At 37.3% G+C, this 14,410-nt stretch overlaps 1 protein-coding gene across 1 annotated transcript; it reads left to right on the top strand.

Annotated features, from left to right (window-relative positions):
* Nucleotides 1-4,251: 4,251 nt before the first annotated feature.
* LOC149257357 (uncharacterized) lies at nt 4,252-13,727 on the top strand. The gene is made up of 3 exons (XM_089369630.1): nt 4,252-4,539; nt 12,605-12,658; nt 12,765-13,727. The coding sequence occupies exons 1-3, from the start codon at nt 4,390-4,392 to the stop codon at nt 13,158-13,160; spliced, it is 600 nt and encodes a 199-aa protein (XP_089225756.1). The 5' UTR covers nt 4,252-4,389; the 3' UTR covers nt 13,161-13,727.
* Nucleotides 13,728-14,410: the final 683 nt, after the last annotated feature.

Below are 14,410 nucleotides of genomic sequence, written 5' to 3'. Positions count from 1 at the left end.
GTTTCGGTTTGAGCAATTAATCCTTCTTGACTTCAGCAAGGAATCGCCTCTAACAAGGAATTGCCTAATATTTGTAAAGAGGCTTTCAAAATAATAATACACTCGGGCAACTCTTAATTTAGGCGCAGAAAGCTCTCACGTGGCAGGGATCAATAATCTCTAATTCACGATGAGGAGTCGTCGAGAATTGACTGAAGCACAAGGACCTGAAACGGATTGGCTTTCTTTTGATTATGCACAGCCTCAGCTTTTGAATACCCGGGGACAATTAATAATGAGCTGTACAACTGTTGGTGGGGCCACAAAGTCCGTGGAGGTAGAATTTGTTGATTTTTTATAGTTTTCTTAACCGATAATTACTTTTAATGATATTCATTCAGTTGTATTTACATTTATCATTAAACAATTATATAAAAGATTTTTAATAGTAAAACGGTAGAATCATAAAGAAATAGTCAAACAAGAACATAAAATTAAAAAAAAAAAAACAGATTTAGGAAAACCCAACAATTTTTTTTACTGTAGTGAAATTGTTCACTCAACATAGATACATCTAAGTGAAACAAAAGTCAAACTTGCAACCCTGGTCACACAGTGAAATTGCCTACCAGACAAGATGATCTGCTGCTCAACAAATTCGACCTTCTTCTTCTCTCAGGAAAGACTCGGTTTTGTTGCCCAGCTCTGCCACAAATTCGTTCTTTTATTTGCCTCAGATTTATCTTCTTTTCTTGCCTCGTATTTGACTTCTTCTCAGCCTCAGCTGCGACTTCTTCTTTGTCTCAGATTTGACTTCTTATTTTACACAAACTTCTTCTTTGTCTCAGATTTGACTTCTTATTTTACACAATTACACAGAAGAGTAGTAGAATAGTAGAATCATAAAGAGACAGCACAATCAGAACACAAGATTTTTAGCCCAGGAAAACTCACACTCCAGCCTAACAAAAACACAAGATCTTTATCCTAAAAAAACTCATACTCATTCGAGAAAAACCCAACAACCTTTTTCCTTAGAGAAATTGTACATCTAAACAAAAGTCAAACTGGTAGCCCTGGTCACCTGGTCAAACTGCCTACTAGACAAGACAACCTGCCGCTCAACCAATTCAGCCTCCTTTTCTCAGGAAAGACTCGGTTCGTTGTTGTGTGCAAATTTGAAAATTCTTGTCGATGTCATGGAAACGTTGGTTACTTTCTGATGTTGTAGCTGGAGATGCCTTTTAGACATCTTCTGTCAAATGTAACTAGACATGAAGCTTGGACAGTGTTTGGAAATTTGCCTGAATATAATGCTGTTTCCTAGAATGCATTGGTTGTTAGATATTTGCTGAATGGGTATCCCAGATATTTGTAAAGGTCTTTCAAGAAATGGCAGAACAGGATGTTGTCTCATGGAATGCAATGATTGTGGGATATGTGTAGAGTTGGAAGCTCTGGCACTTTCTCAGAAATGTAATTGACTGACATGGAGCTATATGTGGACAGATTTTCATGTGTGCTTCTTGCATGTGTCAATTTGGTAGCTTCGAGACATGAAAAGCTTGCCACAAATGTATAATTAGATATGGATTTCAATCTGATGGTTTTGTGGTTGCTTTCCTTATAACGTGTCTGAAACGCAAGACCATAAATGATGCACACCACGTCTATAATAGAAGGCCTAGATGAGTTGGGTTGTCATGAATGCAATGATGTTAGGATATGCAATGAATGGATTTGAAAACTAGGATCTCATTCGCTTGAAGAGATATTACATCATACTGGACAATGCTAAATTTGTGTGTATCTTGTCTTCTTGTATCCATGTAAGCTTGATGAAAAGTGGTTCAAAATACTTTCATTGCATGAGTCTGGATTATCACATAGAACCACAACTGGAGCACCATGTGTGCATGGTTGATCTTCCTCACCATTCTGGGCACCTGAATCATCTTCTTTAAAGCTGAATGGATCCCCTATGATATAGGTTCTAGAGAGTAAGCCATCGAGGCCCTTCCCATAAACGTGTTGAGGATTAAAGCCATTGCAGTGGATGAAACTTTAAAGGACAAAACTCTCAGAACCAGCAGGCCCTTACGGAAGCGGAAGATAAACTAGAGGTCATACATGATGACCTAACAAATGTTATGTTCTGATGCGAGTCTAGAAGAAGATAGAAGCAAATTTCTAGCTTGGGAAGAGGCATTATGGAGATAAAAAGCTAAGGCAGAGTGGTTGAAAGGAGGAGGATAAAGCTACTTTTTTTCACATGTATGACATCAATGGCCTTGTTGATTCTGTCTTTCTTTAAAGATGTTGTTAAAGTGCGTGTGGATCACTACAAGAAAATCTACAAGAAGCCAGATAAGTTGAATATTTCTGAAATTTTCCTATACATCTCTCTTTTGAACAGATTGCTCTTAGATGAGCAAAATGATTCACTCAATGCCCATGTAAGTGAGGAGTATCTTTAAAAAGTATAAAAACTCTTTTCAAGGTGATAAATCTTTAGTCATAGATGGCTGGACCATTGAGCTTTTGGAAGGCTTCTTTAAAGAGATAAGGGAATACTTGTCACTACTTGTTGAAGAACCAAGATCCATGGGGAATGACTTTCGTTCTTTCAACTCCACCTTCATTGCGAACAACCTCAATATGAATAAGCCCCTTCTCTTTCACGCAAATTGGCAAATCTCATTAACGATTATGCAGATGTGTTTACAAAATTATGCCAAAGTAATAGCCTGAAGGCTATCATCTCTGATGAGCAGTTTGGTTTTCTTCCAGGAAGGCAGATTTTTGATATGGTGGGAATTTCCCAAGGTGCTCCACACTATTAAATCAAGGAATACTACCTCCTCCGTCATCAAGTTGAATCTCTCAAATACATATGATAGAGTGGATTCAATTTTCTTAAGATTGTAATTGATGCTTCACATAGGGTTTGATATCCACTTTGTCAATTGGATAGGTAAGTGCATATCTACAATATCATACGTTGCCTTATAAATGGGTCACCTTATTTTTTCCAATCACAGAGAGGATTTAGTCAAGACGCGCCCTGTCACTTTTACTCTTCTTATTAGTGCCAAAGGTTCTCAGTAGAATTTTGAAGAGTCTAAACGAAGGATGACAAATAAAGGTAATTCAAGTGACCAAAGAACTCACTATCACCCATATACTCTTTGTATAGGATATTATGGTTCTTCCCGGGAGGCAAAAATGATAGGAAATGTTCTTCTTCAATGCTGTATAGCTACATGAATAAAGGCCTACCTTTAAAATTCAACCATAACCTTGCACCAGATTGATGGTCCAACTTCTATTAGAATTAAGATTTTGTTTCTATTTAAAGTTACAGAATTTGAAGAGACTACAAAGTATTTGGGTTTTCACTTGAAGGAAAATAACTACTACAAAGACTGGCTATGACTATTTTTAAAGACTGAAAAAGGGCCATTTTTTTATATAACAGGTGGATATTCATAAGAGGGAGCCTGACCCTTGTTAAAAGCATGTTTGAGTTCACAGCTATATATCAGACGTCTTTTCCTTCAATACCCACAGACATACTAAACAAGATAATGAAATTGTGCTCCAGGTATGTTTGGGCAGGAATGGGAGAATATGGTGGCATACTTTTAGTTAAATGGAAAACACCATTAAGGCCTAAGAAGTAGTGAAGCTGGGGATTCAAAGTTTTCTCTCCATTTTTAGAATCGTTGGCTACAAAGGTAATGGGGAGAGTCCTCTTTACTGAAGTTTTGTGGCAGAGTGTGATGAAGTGGAAATATATTGAACCATCAATCCTGGAGGACTGGATAAGATACCCTAGAAAATCGATTTCTGGATGATCTATAGTATGGAAAGAGGTACTAAAAGACTTCTCAATCATTGGTGATCGTCTTTCCTAGCTAATTGGAAACGGACAGAAGGTCCATATTGGAACGAACTGATTCATAGATAGGAGGCCTCCATATGTCAAGCATCTCACAACGTTTGATTGCCCTCTTACATTTCTTAAAATTGGTTTTATTTGGAAGCATTTTATGACAGGAACAATGAGGATGCAAGCCGGGTAGGACTCAACAAGGATTTGGCACTACAGTAGAACCGATATGTCTCTGCCCCCTAGTTGGATTATATAAGATTAAGAGATAAACCAAACAGTCTTGTATGGGCTGAAAATGAAATAGGAAATGACTACAAGGTTAATCTAAGATACCTTGCAGCTCTTAAAAAAAAGGAGGAAAAGGATATTTCAAACTGGCAGCATATTTGAAAGTTTTAGCCGCCCTTAAAATATCATGATTTCTTACGACTTTTCCTCGAAAAAAACAATAAAATCTTTGATCTGGGATATACTACAAAAAAAGCTGGCAGAGTCCTGGGAGTTGCCCATTATCTATGGAAAATTATGCAAGCATCAATCAGATTTCTGTTCAATGTTATTTTACTGAAGTGGTATGTATTGCTACAAAATCTATCACTAGTGGCAAAGGGGTATGGTATGAAGACACAGAAGAAACATCAGAAATCTGGTTGGAATATCAAGAGGTAAGACCTGAAGCACATCGACCTCTTCCATGTTTTATTTTATGGGTGGTATTGCTAACTAGGAATGAGTTCCTATTCCAAGGAGCATGTAAATAACCATACAAAATCTTTTGCAAACTTAAACGAGCCTATCTACTGTTTGAGAAACCAACAAAGGTGAAAAAGTATTGATTTGTTGTAGATCCAAGAATAGAGACTTCAAGTATTCATGTGTATTTGAAGGCACCTCAAAATATCGAGGTTCACCTTTCTGACTTCCACAAAATCAAATTTGAGTGTGTTTTGTGCAGTGGCGCACAATCACCTATGGCTATGAAGAAATCAAGGTCTTATCTATTTTGATGAAATTATCCTTGGAAGGAGGACTCAGGTTCATCGATATTTATGGACACTATTTACTGGTGGTGGAATGGCTAAGGGGAATTAGAACGCAAAGAAATATAGGTGTATTTGATAGTTTTCAACACGTGAAAGAAATCAAATTAAGCTTCACTAAAATCCACATTTGTCACACCTATTGAGAGCTTGTTGCAAAGATCCAAGCTCTCTCCATTACATTGACTTTTATGATTCAACTGGCCTTGATGAATCCATAGGACCCATTATGTTGTGATAAGGGAACAACATGCCCTCCCTCCTTAAGAGATTTGTCCTTTAAGCACTAAGATGATTTCAAATAGTAAGAATTCCTCTTATTTTTTCTTAGTGCTTTCCATGCTTAATTATCTATCCATCCATTTGTAATTATTATTGGTGCCAATCCTTGATAATCTAACACTGCTAGGTAGTTTTCTTTTTATTCCATGTATTATCATCATTTTTCCAATTTGTTGTAGTTTTTAGTTTTATCATATACTTGTTCCTTGGCTTTTGAGTACATGAATTCCATTGGTTCTTCCATTTATTTTCTTTGAACGAGGTTACTGATATGCACTTTCCTGTATTCATTATAGGCGTTCCTAGTAATGAGGATATCAATATTGTTCCACCTTTTAAGGTTTTTCTCCATCATGCACAACATTATCATTAATCTTCCTTTCTAGTATAGTACCGTGCCCTAGCTTATGTTCTTGATCTTTGATTGTGGTCACTTCTGAGATAATACTATCATATTTTGTCTTTAACCATGATCTCTACTTCAAGTTTAAGAAATTTGTGGCAGCCTTGTTATATCTTCTATTCCTTCCCCTTTTGAAACTGAATTATTGTACCATCTATCAACTTTGTTTATCCATCTTCAAGTCCTTTTTGAATTTTTATTTGTCTTCATCTCTATTTAAGGCTTCATCAAACTTATAACATATTCCCTCTTCAACTCTCTTGCTCATCTCATCAAGTATGAGCTTTGGTTCGTTAACCTCAACAACCTTTGATAATTACTCCCTAGAAGATTAAATCTACTAAATTAAAAACATGGATGAGAATTTAACACTTAATAAAATATAACGACAAAAGCAAAATGATCGCACCAATTTCATACACATGCACACATAAATTTTCCCTTCAAAATCTGTTGTTTCTCTAATTTAATTCTACAACATACAAGGGCTCCCTTCTTGGGGTAATGGCCATTTGAGGAAAAATACTAATGCAACAAGAACTTGGAATTAATTCAATTGATCAAACCATTTGTACTTCGATTTGCTAGCTGATTTGGACCCATCGCTTACTGCCCCTTGCACTCTTCTTCACACCCTGCACACTGGAATGAATATCCTTCACCCAATCACCGAGTTCTAACACTCACCGTTTTGTGTTCAAAGATGTGTATTCTCCCTTAGACTAGCCTTCTTTTTAAAAGTTCGAGTTATTGATTGAATCCACAACCATAATTTCCAAAGTGATTGATGGTTGAGATTAGATCTCAAGAACACTTTAGATCAATGATTGAGATTCATCTAATTCATTTATGTAAATAACCATTGTATTTCATTATATTAACTCACTTTATCTTTTAAAAGTCATTTACTTTAATTAATTAATTGCTAAGATTAAGGGTCAATTAGGTGACTTTCACATGCCTAAACACAGGCTTCTTTGGAAGTACCTTCCCAAGCTATTCTTTTTTTTTAATCTAGGATAATTGGTAACTGGTGAGAGTTATCCTGAACAGGCCTAGGATCAAATCCAACTGGCTGCCACTATAAACCTAGGCTAGGTGCAACAGCCTGCAAGCCGCACACAATAGCAATTAACTTATGCCTCAACAAGAGCCGAGACGTCTGCTCGGGGGTCACCTACTCTTCTAGCCAAGACACAATAGGCCATATACTCAATGAGATTTGAACCTCCATCTCGTGGGTTTCACCCAGCGAAACTTACCATTAAACCCCATATCAACACTCCCTCTTAGTGAGGAAGGCAATATCTCCTTCAGTAGCAAGGTAACCCTTGCCTCCCAAGGCAAGAAGTTAGATGCTCCATCCAACCTATCCTCAAATCTAAGACTAGATGTTGCCATTTCTAGATTCGACAATAACTTTCTTGTGCTAAGTCATAGCACCCACAAGAAAAAAGAATGCTACTGGTTTGTAGATATGTAAGATTTCTTATGATTATGTGTTTCGGTCCTTTGAAAACCCCCACAAAAAAATATTTTATGTCAAACCTTCAATTGGTAAGGTCTCCCTCTGTTCCTCTGAAGGATGACCTCCACTAATCAGTATTGGCTGCATTGATAGCTTTGTTGGCACTTATAGATATCATGCCCATGTACCCGCTGTACATTGTAGTTGTTGTCACCATGCTACTACACTACATGTACAAACTAGTATGAATTTACAGCCCAAACTTCTCTTCTATCAACCTCCACACATCATTCGGCTTTTGTGGCTACTATATGGAACTCTGTGGCTATGTATAATAGTGTATGGTTACCCCTACACACTAACGACTTCATGCACATGATCTAATGGCTTTCAGTGTTTGCATCCCTTAACTTGGCTATTGTTGGGATCTTTTTACATGTCTCGGACTTGGTGACAATCCTTTCTTGTTTTCTACACGCAGATTGGCAGCTAGAAGTTGTATTTATTTACTTTTAGCTCGTGCGCTAGCCCATCACGACCTTTTTTTGTCAATTGCACTTGATGCCTATGGCTACAATCCACTTTTTATGTTTCAAACTCATTTGTTTTTCGCCATACAACCTTAGTGGAAGCTGGAAGCCCCCACCACCCACCCACCCCCTTTTTCTTTTTCTCAATCACCATATGGTTAGCCTTTACTACAAAGTTGGACAACTACCACTTTGATATCTATCTTAGGCATTGTATGACATATGGCCAACCTTGAATGCAATTTTTTGCCTAGTTGTGTCTGCCTATGGCTTGATTTGTACAATCTTTGACTCCTGCACGAATATCTCTTGTACATTAACTTCTGGTTGATTCTTTTTGTGCTTTGTGGATCAATCTTCTTGTGCAACTCTTATAGATTAGTCTTCAGAAGTTGTGCTTTGATACCATGCTAATTTCTAACCCCAATGATTTGGTTAATTGCTTCCCAATAGATTAGATCTATTGACCCAAAAAAATGTGTAAGATTTTAACATTTAAATAGAATATAACAACTGAAGGGAAATGATTACACCAATCTCATACACATGTACAAATAATTTCTTCCCTTCAAAATTTTTTGTTTCATTAATTAAAGTCTATAGCATACAAGGGCTTTGTTCCTAGGATAATGGCCCTATGAAGAAAAATACATGTGACCCAACAAAATGCGTAACCCCATAGGAGAAAACTTTTGTCCTCCACTTGATAGCCAACCGGTCAGCCAGACAACCAACAACCCCTGAGAGCCACCATTATTGACGATATGCCATATATCTCCCCCACTTGCATTAGCGATGTGTTTCTTACCCATCTAGATTAGCATTTGGGCAAAGGTGGGCAACCACTCACAAGGTATTTTGATCATTTTGCATTTGAGTGCTTATACTTGTTTGTCTTTGGGCATTTAGTACGGATTATGGGGTGATCTGGATGATTAGCAGACCTTGATTGCATTCTTGATCTCTCACCTTACTTGGGGGGTTAATCTTTGATCCTAGTCCGTTGGGACTTTCCTTAAGGACCACTAGGTTATAGGAGGGGCACACTTGGAAAACCATGATTGAGATAACATGTTCCATCTTCCCTATGTCACACTTAACACCTTCCATCCTACACTACAAGTCCATATCTCTCCTCCATTCTTTGGGTACAACTTGTCATTGGTTCTTCAGGACTCGGCACTGATATGTTCACATACCTTGAGTAGGGCCCAATTTTTTTTTCCGGGAGGTTGATGCTACTAAAAGAAACAAAAAGAAATGTTAAAATGCAAAAGATGGCCAAGAATAGAAGAATTAGCGGGTGGGAAAAATCCTAGCATGAACTCTACCTTCCAAATATGTCTATCACCCAATTCCTGAGCACATGTTGCTCCATTTTATCATAGAGGAGCCCTTGCATGTCCCAACCCCGATGAGCGATAAATTGACTCATCTTAAAGGGATAATAAAATTGCTACTTCATACAAAGCAAGCTCTAACCCTTGAGCTATAAGTGGTAATACAAGGGAAAATCAAGAAGTAAAAGGCACACAAGAGGGGTGGAAAAACCAAGGTTGAAATGGTAACTCATGCATTTACGAATGCTCCCTCCTCACATCTATACACTCAGGACGTGGATACCCCCATCATCTGGCACCCTTGACCATGACACTTGGCAATGAAGTCTTATCCCCTCTGTTGCCACATTACTATTCACTAACACCTAATAATTGAGGGGTGGACTAGGGAAATGCTACTTCCCCTTAGTGTCTGGAAGCGCCTAATAAGGTTGACCTTTAGCCACCCCTACCTAGGGAAAAACACCTTTGCAAGTTCAGGGCCCTGATTTTAATAAGGGATCCTTGTTTGAAGTATTAAATTTTCCTTCACATTCAAGTTTGGTTCACTAAGATGCATTATTGATCTTTGTCCCTAATGACTAGTTTCTTTCACTAGAATCCATGTTGTTCTTGTTAGGTGGTTCTGTATCCCAAGTGTTGGGCACCCTCCCCACATGCACCCCGACCCTTTCGAGGAGTACATTGGCACAAACAAGTGAAGCATTGAGAGTAAGGAGCCTCCTAGCAACATCATCAATGACATATGTCCCAAAGCACCCCCAGTGCCCAAGACATTGGTTGAATTTGACCCAAGTTTGAGGATTCTTAAGGATGGCACAACTGGACCCAGCATGCCCCTAGGCTGGTCTTGACACAACTAGACCTAGCATGCCCCCAGGTTGGTCTTGACACAACTTGAAGGAAAACAATTGATTAAGAGCCCAGATGAGGATGATCTCACACTAAGAGACTAGGGAGGGTTTGTTGCACCAAAGGAAGCCCTAACACTGGAGGAGGCCACTTCCAATAGTTGGAGACCTATGGAAACCACTTTGTGGCACCCCAACTGGATCTTAGGACCCCAACTCTCGAATCATGAACTTCACAGGAATCTACACCTTCTTGGACACCTCATCACCCTTGGACATGGCATTTGGAGCATTTACTATTGATGACATTAGCATGAGAGTGCCTGCAACTCACATGTGTGGACAAATTAGGGCACATTTTGATATAGCTAGTCTGTTGGCTTGTAATTCTAGGACATTTTAGCATCAAACTTGTTTTAGGGTCTTTGTTAGGCTTACTATTAGTCCTAATCCTCATATAAATAGAGGATAGGCTCATTGTATTGGATCATCATCACTTGTGACTTATTTTGGCCGTCTTAGAGATTTTCAATCTTTTTGTTTTCTTGTGGAGATGTGACTTTATAGTGTATTTTTCTATTTGGAGCTATTTCTTTGGTCTCGAAGATGTTATTTTGGAGCAATAAAGGCTTGTTCATGCATTCTATCTTGTAAGTGTACTTTGGATTTGATATTTTTTTTTTGTGTGTGTCTAATATATGGAATGGTTGATTATCTAGGGTTTCTAATTTGCTAGTTATTGTTGAAAATCATTGTATTGAATCTAGATGATAGCATTGTATGCATTACTCACCCATAGAATGTGAATGGCAATCCCATTGGTGAATCTTTAAACTAGCTCTCCCAATTGACTTTGCTCCCTCACCAAAGTGATAGCTAGGGTTTTGAAACCTAGGGTTTTATTATTCCCTTACTCCTTGCCAAAATTTAGCATATTTTACACTCCCATAGACTCCATCATCCCAAGGGCTAGACCCTAGCCTTGGTAACTTTGTTGATCACCTAACAAACTTCACTTAAATCACATTATGTCTCTCTAAATCTGATTTTTGACCCCTTGAGGATAAGACGCTAGCTAGCGCTAGGGCATGAAATTTTACTAGGGTTGAAGACTTTGACTTGTGGAAGGATTCAACATTGGAAGGAGTGTTGGTTGCATCAAAATTAGCCCCTTGTAGTGGCTAATCTATCCATTTCAAAGCTAAATTCTTTATGTCCTAGGTAGATCTTGCTCCAGAAAAACCCTAGTTTTCCCTTCTCGTTCCTTAATTTGAAGGTATTGATTGTTTGGAAGCCTTTTCTTGGCCTTGTGACTCTAGGTTGATCCTTTTGGCTTGCTATTTCTAAAGCTCTATATCATTCATCCCCTGAATAGGCCTCATTAGAGGAAGCGAATTGCCCCATCGTGCTTGATGAGCCTTCTTCTTAGGAAGAGTTGTCCTCTACAAACCTATCTTGTCACCTTATCCCTTGGATTTAACATCTCTCATGGATGACCTAATAAGGGCAAGCCTCCCTAGTGGTGAAAGTACATAAATGAGCATGAGGTAGTGGCTATGGTGACAGTGGGCCACACCTCATTGTTGTCCCTTCGTCTAGTTTTTGTCTTGTGAGCCCTAGATTTTGAGGCAACGCCTTTGGTGTTGTTGCCCGGGAGTATATTAGTCAACCTCTTGGTGGGTTTAAAGATTAAACTTCACCTTTCTTTGAAGAGAAAAATTCATAATGAAAATCTGGATTCTCTTCTAGTGACTCCAACAGAACTTGACCATGGAACTTGGAAGTAGCTACTTAAACCCCCTTAACTTATCATCGAAGAAATGGTGAGTCTCCTGGTTTCTTTTTATGGATAGGGTAAGCTGTGTCCACTATCCCCCTGAGGTGGCATTGAAGGTGACTATTTGAGGGCATTTATTTCCCCTCCAATGACGTTTGATAACTTTTGGAGAATTGACCAATCCCTTTGCCTCCAAGATCATCACTCCCTACAACTTTGCAATTGGATATGTCCTTTGGCAATATACCATCACCTTTGTTCTTATTAGGGTTTGTAAACTTGTGTTTATTATCCTTATTACAAGTGTTTTTTATGCCTCTCCTTTGACTTTTATAATTTATCTTTTTTATTTAGCATTACAAAGTATTTTGAGAATTATCTGAAGGATTAAAATGCATTGCTGTTGAAGAGCGTGTCAAAATAAGTTTTGAGAAGTGCATCCCTATCTAACACTGATATATTATAGAACAAACTGTTCAAAGATCATTAAAGTATAAACTAATTTGCACTTTTCTTTTCTAACTTCAGTGATTTGTCGAAACATGATTTTGATCTCTATTTTCTTGGACATTTTGATGCTTTAAAGCTTATTCGTGTTATTTGTTCAGACATATCTTTGACTGCTTGACTGCTGTGTATGTCTTATTTTAAACTTTCCTTAAAAGCTTATTCTGTGGAATTCTGAAATTTTAGGAAACACTCCTGATGTCTCTGAATCATGATTTAGTCAAAATCATTTATTTATAGACCAAATTGCTGTTGTGTTATTATTTTCTTCTGTTTGGCAATTTATAGAAGATTCTCTCGAGTATTGGGGTTTTTCCGGACAGGTCTAACCCGTAGAAAATCTTCTGGTAAATTCAAACCTTGTATTCATTTGGGTTGTTTTGAACTAGAATCTTTTGTATGACCAACATGCTAGAAAATTCACTGGCATGAAATATTCACACTTTCTTTAACCATTTCTCCAACTATTTGCTATTTAAATTTTCATTTGCTTTTAAATAAGAAATGAAAGTTTCTTTATTTGCGCATGCAGTGGCAGTGTCCTATGTGCAAGGAGAATTATTCAATGGACAGCATCATTAATTTTGTAAGTAATTTATTGCAATTTTTTGATGGGAACAGGATGATAAAGGAACATCAAATTTATGCTAATTCCTAACCTGTCAAAACTTTATGATTATCTAATATGGCAGATGAAAAACTACTCTAAGGACGTAACTGAAGTTGAGGTGAAACCAGATGCTTCTTGGTATCCAAAGGTTGAAGGTTATGCCAGTCTCCGTGAGCATTGGCATCAGCCAGATAGATCAATGATTATCTCAATTGGAAAAATTACACATCAGCAGGGAAACTTGAACCATATTAAATGTGAGAGTATTGCCTTTAAAAATTGGAATAAAGAGGAATTGAGATGGTATCCAAAGCTCGAAGGTTATGCCTGGCTCTATGAGCCTTGGCATCGGCCAGATAGATCGATCATTATTTCAATTGGAAAAATTACACATCAACAGGGAAACTTGAACCAGGTTAAATGTGAGGGTATATTTGAAAGTCAGTTGCCTTTAAAAATTGGAATAAAGAGGAATTGAGATAGTTATTTGGGATTAGGTGGTGCTATCTTATCATCTACAGCAAATACTATGCCATGGATGGAAAAAGGGGAATACAAAAATCGTGCGAGCCATCAGCTACAGTGCGACGGATACAAATGGAGATGATGAAGATCCAAGTATTAATCAAGAAGGAAGTGAGGACCTTGTCAGGGAATATAAAAACTGTGCCAGCCATCAACTACAGTGCAAATGATACAAATGGAGATGATGAAGATCCAAGTATCAATCAGGAAGAAAGTGGAAGTGAGAACCTCGACTTTTCAACAAATAATGATGCCAGGTTTTGACTCTTCATTCTTGAGACGTAATCAGACTTTACAGAGAATTTCCAAGCATGTTTGTTCTGAACTCCAAAAGGACTCTGAGCTAATAGTTCTAAGTGATTCAGAGGAAGAGAATGCGAATGATGTAAACATTGGTTAATCTATTGTTTCAGTTTTTGCTATTTCGGATACTTTGTGTCACGGTGTAGAGTACCATTGAATTCCTATGAAGGTTTGCAGGAGGATTCACAGTTTGATTGCAAAGATGATGTGATGATGTTTTTTCTTGGTGAGTTTTGGCAAAGATGATGTTTAGATGTCTCTACGAGCATTGTGGAGAGGAACCAGAAAATTCCTATTGTGCTTTGCTTAACAAATATTTCCCTATGACTGGACTTTGAACACAAAACCAACTCTCAACAAATATGAAGGGGCCTTAATTGTGTTTTGTTTTCTTATTATTCTTGCATGATGGATAAATCTGGAAAAGCTTATTGCCTCCAGAGGAGATGTTATCACGTGAAACAAATTTAAATATATATAAATATATATAGACCATGTAATAAACTTGTCAACACCTCATTCTAGCTATAAAACTTGTGAACATCTCATTTCTCAAAAATATTAAATTTGTTTTATCTATAATGTAAAAAATCATATAAGGTTATTTGCCAAAATCTGAAAACACAATCAAATGTTGCATGAAATTGGAATAGTTACAAAACTAAAATATTGCCTACAAACATTAAGTAAATTGACATCATGGTTAAATGTGTTTTTGTGAGGTAATTAGTATTATATATATAAATTAATCAAATTAATATGATAGTTAAAAATATTTTTATGGGAATTAAATTTTCTTAAAGTAAAACCAATAAGTATTTCTGAAATATAAATCATGTTATTTGATATGATAGTTAAAATGCTCTCCTGTGAGGTAAGTAAAAATTAATTGGTATCTCA

This window comes from Pinus tabuliformis, chromosome 6, assembly GCF_031772625.1.
Source record: "Pinus tabuliformis cultivar Carrire ecotype Pingquan chromosome 6, CPIR1, whole genome shotgun sequence".
NCBI classification, from domain to species: Eukaryota; Viridiplantae; Streptophyta; class Pinopsida; order Pinales; family Pinaceae; genus Pinus; species Pinus tabuliformis.
This window is presented reverse-complemented; position numbering and strand designations above follow the sequence as displayed.

Coding starts and splice junctions, on each gene's coding strand:
- LOC149257357 (XM_089369630.1), top strand. CDS start 4,390: ATGGAAAATTATGCAAGCATCAATCAGATTTCTGTTCAATGTTATTTT. Junction 4,540..12,604: donor TCTGGTTGGAATATCAAGAG/GTAAGACCTGAA, acceptor TTGCGCATGCAG/TGGCAGTGTCCTATGTGCAA. Junction 12,659..12,764: donor TGGACAGCATCATTAATTTT/GTAAGTAATTTA, acceptor CTAATATGGCAG/ATGAAAAACTACTCTAAGGA.